This window comes from Hydra vulgaris, chromosome 13, assembly GCF_038396675.1.
Source record: "Hydra vulgaris chromosome 13, alternate assembly HydraT2T_AEP".
Lineage (NCBI taxonomy): Eukaryota > Metazoa > Cnidaria > Hydrozoa > Anthoathecata > Hydridae > Hydra > Hydra vulgaris.
Window position 1 is genome coordinate 30,837,501 of NC_088932.1, and position 10,849 is coordinate 30,848,349.

General features: G+C 28.2%; 1 protein-coding gene across 4 annotated transcripts in view; it reads left to right on the forward strand.

Moving 5' to 3' along the window:
• The window catches only part of LOC100211324 (uncharacterized), a 75,668-nt gene extending 70,641 nt beyond the window's left edge, over nt 1–5,027 (forward strand). For 2 of the 4 annotated variants that reach the window (XM_065816190.1, XM_065816191.1), the window contains exons 19-22: nt 677–743; nt 1,792–2,063; nt 2,158–2,326; nt 4,806–5,027. In XM_065816190.1, coding sequence (XP_065672262.1) covers nt 677–743; nt 1,792–2,063; nt 2,158–2,326; nt 4,806–4,969 — 672 coding nt within the window. In that variant the 3' untranslated portion in view covers nt 4,970–5,027. The remainder of the gene's footprint in view (nt 1–676; nt 744–1,791; nt 2,064–2,157; nt 2,327–4,805) is intronic. The other 2 variants (XM_065816192.1, XM_065816193.1) reach the window with 1 other exon arrangement.
• The last annotated feature ends 5,822 nt before the right edge of the window (nt 5,028–10,849 follow it).

The window sequence follows — 10,849 nt, forward strand, 5'->3', positions numbered from 1 at the left end:
TTTACTTTTGCAACAATCATGAGAAACTCCTCTGCCTAAAATTAATGGTGAGAAATGTAAAACTATTATATTAGTATTTTGAAGTTACATAAAAAACAATAACACATTGAATCAAACTGTAATGTAACATAAAGAGAATCAAACTTCAATTTATCTTAATTATAAAATCATGTTATCATTATGATTATCATTATGATAATCATAATAATCATACCAAGATTTGAATAGCTGAGACAACAGATTTTCTCAGTCACAATTGAGAGGTCCTAGGTTGGATGCTAGCTTAGGCCATATTTATGATATTAGCTGCAAGTACGGCCTAATCTCAAACAAAGTTAAGAAATGTAAATGATTAACCTATAATCTACATACATCTATAAATCATTGGTGCATAAATATTGCAGAAGTGCAGTGGTAACTTATGTTATAATCGAGGGTAAGGAGTTCAAACCCCACCGTAAACCCTGGTTATACACCAATTAATTTGTTTCTCTGCACAGCTGCCTTTTGTTTGTCAATTATCATTTTAAAAGTCATAAGATTGAGAGAGGGTTGTGGCTTCTTTTTTTTAAATGTCACCACATTTAAAAAAAAATTTAATTAGCACCCTTTTAAACTTTTTTTTAAGAGGGCCATTTGGCCAAGGTGAATAAAAAAGATAAATTTTTACACTCAGATTGGAGCATTAAATGGTTCTTATGAGCAAAGCATTGGAGTTCAAATGAATGCAAAAGTCAACTCAAGTAAGTTGTTTTAATATTAGTCTTTTTAAAAATTAGATCTATAGAATACGAGTTTGATTATTAAATAAATCTCTCTGATATTTAATGAAGTTTTTTTTTTTTCTAGAAATCTAGAAAATAAAAAAATTTTAAGCAATGAAATATTAGAATGCATTTTTTCAAGTATTTTTTACCCTAAAATGTAGCTTAAAATATATGCTTTTTTAAGCATGAAAATATTAGACCATTTTGAGGAATTAACAACAAATACAGTCAGAACAGTATGAAATCTAATCTGTCCTTGAAGAACTAGTAATTTAAATTTTGTTTTAACATTAAATAGTTTTTTCAACACTTTGTTGTCTAAGTTTGATTATTTGATTACAGATGCATCTGTTTAAACTGTATTGATTTTACTTCTTTGTAAAAAAACATTTTTTAATTTAAAAACTTTATATTAAGTCATAAAATTTTATATTGTAATATGAAAATAAATTTTGATTTTAACTGAACAGTTAAATAAAAATCTTGGAGTAATTGTTTCCTCATTCTCAAAAAAACTAGTTTTTAAAATAATATTTAAACGTTGGCGCTATAAATATTGCGAAGTTTATATTTTTTTATATGTCAATTTTGTCTTGTTGGCGGGGTCGTCCCGAACGGAAGGTGTCGGGGTTATCCTAACTCCCCGCCCTCCTTCCAAAAAATCTGTTATACATGCATTTGAGTTGGCACATTTAGCATTTGAGTTGGCAGTTTTTGAAGTACAGTTGGCAAATATCAAATGTCAAGGACCTTTTTTGGTGTTTCTAGTTGGCAAAAAACATATACAACAACCCCCCCTCCTCCATGAGAGACCTCTTCAGGACGGCCCTGCCTGTTGGGATCAATTTTTCTGTCACTTTATGCGTATTAAAATGTTATAACATTAACAAAAATAGTACTAGTTTATGCATTATGAAAATGTAATTTATTTATTACTTAAAAGTAAAAATAATAGATACTGTAAAATTATAAAATAACAACAGTTTTACATTGCCAATTTACATGTAAATACGTTATCATATAGAAAAGCAATACAATACAGTAGATGAACTATTTTCTGCGCTGATAAATGGTGACGTAAAAGGTGTTCTCTTGGATGCATTCACTGTTGCAGATGTAAAAGCATTTTTTTCCAATCCTGATATCCAACCAACAAGGTATATTAAAGTAAGAAGAACTTATGGCTTTGTACTTTCTGGAAATCTTGAAAACTCCGTTGATGAAATGAAAGACTTTATAAACATTAACCAAAATGAAATTCTTGCGATTATTTTGAACAGTACTTCGAAAATGCCGGTAAAGGTTTTTGTTGATAAATTTGTTATTTTTATTCTACTTACATATTCATGATGCAGTATTCATGTAAAATGCAAATGTTTTTTTTTAATAGGAGATTAAAGTATGGAAGCCGACATCTCTATTTGAACCTAGTAGCATTTTGTTGCAGTATACTTTAATATCACTGTTTTCCATGCTGTTCATATGCTTTTTATTTGGGTCTTTAATAAATTTATATCGCAAAATTAAAAAGAAAGATGATGCGTTAAGAAATCTTATTGGTATATATTGAAATTTTTATTTGACTTGTAACAGTGACATGTGGTTAACATTGACTTGTAAGGTAACAGTCACATTTGGATAACATTGACATGTAAGGTAACAGTGACATGTGGAAAACATCGACATGTGTTGGGTTAAATGTTTTTACTAGTCACTGGTTGAACATGTTTTTTTTTTTAATGTTACAGCCATAATAATAAATGTAGCAAACTAAGAGCACAATATGGTGGACATAATTTTAGTTCGTTCATAATTTTAATTATAGCTGAAAAATTCTAGTTAAAACTTTGTTATTCTAGTTTGAAATTAAGAAAAATAGTTTTTTAAAATGTTATTTCCAAATGCTAATCATTTAATATGATTTTTTAGTAATATTTTTCAAAACATACATTTCGGTTTTGGAGTTACATTGAAAGTAATTTTGGGGTAACATTAACCGGAGTTTTAGGGTAACATTAACAGGAATTTGAAGTGACAATGACAGGAGTTTGGAGGTAACATTGATAAAAATGTTTAAGGTACCCAAGACTAGTAGATATGCTACTATTTATCTATGGGAACATCATCTCATACATAAAACTGCATGGTATATAGCATTTATTAAAAAGATATTGGAAAATAATGTCTGAATTAAATTTATGAAGAATAAAGGATTTAAACAAATTTATTTGGCCAGCAAAAAGCCGTTATGATTGGGACATTCTTGTAGTCCCAATTAAGGACATTTTATGTGTTGTGGATGAATCAATTCTTGTTTCAAAGAAACTTTATAAGCTAAATTAAGCTGCAACTGTTGCTGCATTGAAAAAAAAAATTAAATAATTTTTTAAGTCAGCACGTGGTTTAAGGAAGGAAGACGTTCTGAAAGTGATCATTTTAAATGATTTTCTAGACTAGTTTAGAGTAAATTCAGAGCCAGTACCTTAGATAAAGGTCAAAACTCCCTTTTATCTCTATTGTAGTGCTTCATAGTTTAATATTCTTAAATATTGTTAAAATTAAAAACAACTTTTAATCATAAAGTAACTTTTTTTTTTTTTTTTTAAACATCTTAGCTTTCAACAAGCCTGCAAGCAAACACTATTAGAGTTGGAAGTTACTGGAAGAGAAAAGATGAAGTTTGTAGAGCGAGATAACGATTGACAGACGACTTAAAAGGTTCCAAATTATATGAGTCAGGGAAGCAAGAAGAACGAAGCAAATTCAAAAGAACTGATTTTCGAGGAAAAAAACTAGACGAATAAGAGTTTTTGGAGCACTTGGGAATAGTCACAGAAAAAGAATGAGACTTAATTGAATGACGAGTAACACGCAATTTTAGTAGATGGCACAAGAGACGCTAACTCTTTAGAGCAGTGCCCGTTATAGTATTTGTAGAAAAGAGAAAGAGAAGCAACATTACGACGATGTGATAATGGTTGGAGATTGGCTACAAGAGCAGGTCCAACTATGTTTGCAATGCGTTTTTGCACCTTGTCTAAAAGAGAAAGGGCATTATTGGAAGATCCGTCCCAGATATGGCAACAGTATTCCATACAAGGACGGATTTGAGATATATAGAGATAAAGAATAAAATCCGGAGTAAGAAAGTGTCGAGCACGATAAAGAAATGCAACTTTAGCAAATGCTAATTTTGCAATGGATTTGATATATGGTTTCCAAGAAAGATCGGATATAAGAGTCAATCCTAGAAGATGAAGGTTAGATGACTCACCTTTCATAAATATAGGAAGATCTAAATTATTGCGATAGCGATTGGCTGAAAAAAATTGAGTTTTATCTGAATTAAAGTTCACCAGTTACTGTGAGTCCCATGCTGTAGCAGAAGTGAGATCCTTTTCAAGTTCAAATTGCCCCCTTTAAGCGATCAGATTTCTTCAAGTAATCAGTATTCTTTTAATAGTAATATTTTGTTATATTTTAAGGACAATCTTTTTAAACGAATCATTTTCAAAACCGAACTATTAGTTAGTGATATTATATATTTAAAATATTTTCTCTGTTTTGTTTGTCAAAGTTTCAATGATAATGTTGACTCTTACATAAACATTTACAACATAAAACATACTCTCAGTTGGACCCTAACAACAAAAATAGTTATCGATCAATAGTACTAGGTAGCTAGTTAAATTCTTTATCAATTTCAAAACACATTGTAAACACATAGTAGTCACAGAAATATTGCATGCCATACTTTTTGTCATAGTTTAAAAAAATGATTTACTAAAGATGTGTTACTTTTACCTTTATGCTTTACCTTAATAATTTTTTTTTTGGACATAACACGTAGTTATAAATATAAGTTATAAATAATATTATAAATAATGCGTGGCGTTACTACGCATTGATATGTAAAGATACTAGGTAGAGATTTGTGTATTTTCATATTTATTATTTTAACATATGGTATTCAAATCGGTTCTTTGAAATATTTTGCTAATATAAACCAGTTTATCGTTTCTGTTTTGTTTCTTTTAGATCAGAAAAATCAGCTAACAGAAATGAAGGTATTTTTTAAAGCGTTTCTACAGGATACAAAACAAAATCTTTTGGAAAAAGATGAAATGTACGGAAAACAACGTTTTGAGTTATTGCGTCTAATTAAACACAGAAAAATTGTGAAGCGGGAAACGCTTGTATAATTTCTGCTTTGTTTTATAATAATTTGTTGAAAAAAATTTTTGTAATAACATGTATGAATTTTGTTTCATTGTTTTTTTGTTAGGGTAAGGACCTTAAATAAATTATTTAAAATTGTTTACAATATTCTATTCAAACAATTTACAAATAAGTGCCTTAACAACTTAACATTTAAGGTTGGTTTCCATATATATCTTTTCTAGCTGGTACCAGATCTGAATATTATATTAAAACCATAAAAGATATTCTTTATCACAACTTTCAATATGTAATAGAGTCTTGGGCGGACTGGGATCCAATCGGCCCACTGTTCTGCAAAAAAACCCTAACCCCTAAACTACAAGACAAAGAGGAAATACAAAACTACAGAAACTACAAAACAAAAAGAGGAAATTAATTTGTATAGAAAAGATCGGTGCGTTTACATTTTTTTGAGGCATTTTTATTTTTATTAGTTTACTTGCGAAATATTTTTCAGTATATATTTAAAAAACGAAGTTTTTATAAATAATTTTGAATTGTTTATAATATGTTAAATTAGAGGTGTAGCAAAACCAAAAAAGTAGGGGAGCTAAAGACCCTTTACCAACCAACCCAAAACAAAACATAATTTTTATATTTAAATCAGCTCCATACTCAGGTATTTAACATGCTCATAAAAAATAAAATTAAAAAATAAAGTGAAAATAAGAAATGGACTAAGTCAGGAGCTACTGAGTATTCTAAAACATATCATAGTCCCTTTGACTGGCAACATCCATGGATGATGTCAGCCAAAGATCTTAGCAGTTACTCTAGAATACCATAGCACGAAAAGTTGGAAATCTCTAAAAATTAATAGAACAAGAACTGAAGTATGGGAAAATAGTTCTCAAACAAGATGACGACAACATCGTAAAAGCGAGAACTTGACGAGACCATTTTTGAAAAAATATTAACTGACGTCACCATTATACTGTTTGATTGATTTTTAGATTTTAAACCTTTCAACATCTTTTTTTTATGTTTTTTTATTACACCTGACGACGCTGATCGCAACAAGTCAATGTTCATCTCAGCATATAGTCAACAAATATCCACAAAAGTTGCAAATAGTATTGGAATCCAAGTTTATATGTTTATATTACACGACATGTAAATAAATGTAAACTAATAATAATAATAAAAAAAAATAGATTCAAACTTTAAAGCATTTAGTTTTACTGATGCATTATTAAAATTAAAAATACGAGAGGTCCTAAGATCGATCCTTGAGGGCCTCCACATAAAATATTCAGTATTCCGGATTTCTTGTTTTGAACATATTATTATCTATTAGATAGATAACTTTTTATCCAATAATACAATTTATTGCATACCCCGTACCATTATGATTTTTCAAGCAAAATAAAGTGATCAACGGTGTCGAATACCTTGGATAAAGCTAGGAACATTCCAAGAATAAACTTATCATTTTCAAAACCATCAGTTATTTGGTTGAGTAATTCAATATTGGCATGTTCAGTTGAATGTTTTTTTAAAATCCGAATTGTTTTGATTTAAAAATTTTATTTTTTTGTAAAATTGTCAAAGATTATAGACTACCCGTACAAAGATTTTTGAGAACACAGAAAATACCGATATGGTATAAGATATGGATCTATAGTTCGATACGTCGGCGCGATTATTATTTTTTTAAATTGGGAATACTCTTGCAAATTTAAGTATATTCAGCATATTATAAACATTCCTTGATTTAAAGATAGATTTACTATGTGGAAGGTTTTGTAATGCTTTTTTTAATAGATATAAGGATATTACTATGAATTTCATCAAATCCTGGAAACATATATATATATTTAAAAAAAAAAAAAAATAAGCTGCGTCAAATTCAAGAAAAGTTAAGTCACTATCATACATTGTTGCATCTGTTAATATTTTATTAGATATGTTTTAAATGACGTAAAAATTGGTATAATTTTATTAAGCTATCAATATAACTTTATTGAACGATTTGATTAAAGCTTTATGAAACTAATATTGTAACATTTGAAAATAAATATTTTTTCATCAACTTTACATAAAAAGTTATTTTTAAATTTTTTAAAGAAATTGACTCAAAGCATAGATAGTACTCAGTACACTGTTTAATGGCCCAAGCAATTGCCTCATTACTATTAATAAACCTTAAGCCGTAACAAAGGGCTCCAAATGTGGCCTAGGCAATGCACACCAAAAGTACAAACGGGGACACCATCCATGCGCAACATGGCAGATTGGACGTTGCGACAAAATCTACAGCCTGGAGCAAACAACGTTAAGTATGAGTAGCTTGTTTCTTCTGAAAAGATTTTAACTCTCTATATTAAGTTAAAATTGATAGTGCCATTTTTGAAGGCTCTAGACCCAAATGTAGAAACGATCAGAAAAATACAGGCAACGTTTTTGTAACCAAGCAGCTAAATCGCTTATAGAACTTTTTTGGTTCACAATTAACGTGAGAACTATATTTGAAATTTGCTGCAGACGATGATTCTAGCCACAATAGAAAGCCATGTTGTGACTTCGAATTTAAAGGCAGTTAATTCTATTATTGTTTACAGCGTTAAACAACAAGTAATTATATCACGGTGGTAAACATGCTGTGTATTTTCTCCCATCTGCAGATTTCTTTAAAAAAATAACCGGTTGTCAATAGTCCAGCTTATAAATTTAGCCATACAATTTATCTGAAATATTTGTGTCGTTTCCGTCAAAAATTGTATTTTGTAGTTTGAAGACGTAGATATAAGCAGTTTGTGTTAAACATTGTCCCGCATTTACATAGCATAATATCAATTTTTCATTCAAAATGGTGTCCTCCAAAGTAGGGTTAAGGTTCTTTAAGATGATTCAAAATAAGATTTTGAATACCTAATAAAACGTAGACCAGAAAAGTAATCGTAAATATTTAAGTTATTATAGAAAGATAATGAATTCGAAAGTCTGCGTTTTATTAAAAAGTAAAAATATTATTTTGGATCATTCTAAAAAACGTTAACCCTAAAGTAGAAAGAAAGAATAATTGATCTAGACTGAGTTGAGATGCAGAATGAAATTAAATTTCCGAAATACTAATCAATGGGAATTAAAAAAGACTCAGAAATTCAACAAAGCGTTAGGAACCGTCTGGTTTTAATTGGATCGATTTTGATGGATATTTAAAAAAATTAAAATTGTAATGCTCTCCAAACTGTTGAGAAGTTATTTACACAAAGATATACTGCTGAAGATTTTGATGTCGATACTCCTTTTCAATACCTTGTCAACAAAGAGTTTAACAATACCTGAATGGTAAAAAAAATCCGGCTATTTTTATAGCCACACAATCTTTTTAAAACATAAAATAAATAAATATAAAAATAGTTATATCAGTTCGTTTGTAAAAGAATGTGGAATATTGAGGTAAATATTTCTTAATGTGAGAGAAACTTTTTCTGTTTATTTTGATGATTAACAATTTTGATTTGATAGAAACTAAATAAAAATATCCGTAACTCAATCTTTAAGAATTATTTGCATTCATTTTAAGATTCTTTTTCTCCTAAACTGATTAAATTTTCTGATATCATAATATGTTTTTATTAAAATGTGTGGCTAACAAAATAACTGTTTTTGCGAAGCTCAATTCAAGATACTCATTGTGCTTTAGTTACTTTGATTTATCTGTTCTCAATTTCTAAAACAAAAAATAAAAGAAATTTAAAAAAATGCCAACACAAACTGAAATTCAGTTTGAAAGTTTTAAATAAGTTCACTAAACCTACCAGCTAAGATATGAACTAAAAGTTTGTTTAAAAACTTGTTTAAAATATTTAAAATAAAAGCTTGTTTGCAAGATAATAATAGGTTTTGAAAAAAAAAAACTTTTTTTTTTGTATTTGTGAGTTGAAATTTTTCTAAAAATAAAAATTAATAATTCAATAAATTTTAAAATAAAAAAACAAGCTTTCAGTTCATTTATTAACTGACATATAGATAATGTGTGCAGAAGTTGTATCTTGAACTATATCTTGATTGCATTTATTTTTTGCTTTGTGTTTACGTAAAAATTTAAAGAACATTATGCATCAGTAAATCTACATTTACATCACAGCATTTATAGATGCATCACCATAGTTTTGCTATATATTTTGCTTATCACAGGCAAAATATATAGCAAATTAAATATAATATATATAATATAAATTAAATATCTTCTGTCAGATATTTCTTTTAAACACTATCTAAAATTGGAACAGACTTGATGGAAACTTAATATAATAGTTGAAATTGTAAGAAACGTATACAGTGACAGCATTTTTTGTCAGGGCATTTCCATTCCAGTGAGTCAAAAAATGAAATTTAAAAACGATTTTGGAAAAATTCAAAAGAAGATAGGTGATATTTTGATCCAAAAGAAAAATTATAGAAGAAAAGTTTTTCTCCATTTTTTAATTATTCAAACTTTGCAATAAATATAAACTTTTTTTAAGACAAAAAGCAAAAGTTCTTATTACATGTGCTTATAGTGTTTAAAGTTGATTTCATTGCCCAGATTTTTTAATTATTAAAGATAAAGATGTCTTTTAATATTTCAATATCATAAATTGTATCTTAAATTTTATGGCAAAGGTTAGAAAAAATTTAGAAAGAAACATCCAGAATATCGGATTGCTCAAACTAATCGAATGAAAAATAAAAGAGCTAACGTGAGCGACAAGGAATAGGAGGAAGAGCGTCAAAAAGATCGCGAAAGAAAGAAGCGAAACCGAATGGTAAACCTATATACATCTGATATTGAACAGTCCTTTTTATCTCCACAAAGTTTTGGAAAGGCAATCATAAAAACTTCATTCATCATTACCTGCCGATGTGAAATTAATTCAGCATTACGAGCCGAAGTGTTGTATCTAAAAAATTTGATATTATAATTTACTTATCTTTAATATAATATATATTAACTATATAATGCATTATTTATCTTTAATATAATACATTAAATTATCATTTCTTTTAAACTGTGTCAAAATAATGTCAAACTAGTATCGACAACTTAGCGAATGACTACTACTCAAAACTAAATTTTGAGTTTACAAGATGGTATTTATTATTTTCCAATTGCATATTTGATAATAAAAACATAAAAAAATATGTTTTTTGATACATTTTTGAGAATCTCAATTTGTCATTAATACTAAAAATTACAAGCTGTAAACTCAAAACGCGCACTCTTACAGCCATTGAAATAAAAATTAATTTTAAATTTTTTTGTTGAAGGAATCTGAGCAACAAATACCACTTTTGATATAAAAACTGATAAAGTACAATAAAGAAAATCGAAAACAGCGCTTTAAAACACTTATAGTCGTGTATTTTTTAATTAGAAATATTTTTTTTCCTGTCTTTTCTGATAACTTTTTCAAAAACCCACATCAAATTTCGTTATATATGTGCCTAAGTAATATTTTTAAAGTAATCTTGTTAAGTGAATATTTTTTACAAATTTTCAATAAAGGCGGAAAAAATTTTGTGGGAGACTTAATTTTGGAATATGGAGTAGGAGATTTTTAACGCAAAACTCTCTTACGCGGCAATTATCATTAAACTTTAGGCGCTACTTTGATTTTTTATTTAAATTAAGGTTCTGCGAGGGAAAACTTCTGATCTTTTTTGCTTTGTTTATCAGTGAAAATTTAACGTTACGTAATTTATGGACGATATCTAATGTCAAACGAGGATAAAATCATCAAAGGGTTGTACATTATTTATTTAATTTATTTAAAAAACCTTTCAAAGTTGTTTTCTCTGTAAAAAAAGATTTAATTCTTAGATGTTTTAATTCAGGCAAAACTCACTTCAGCATTGTTTTGTATGGTATTTGT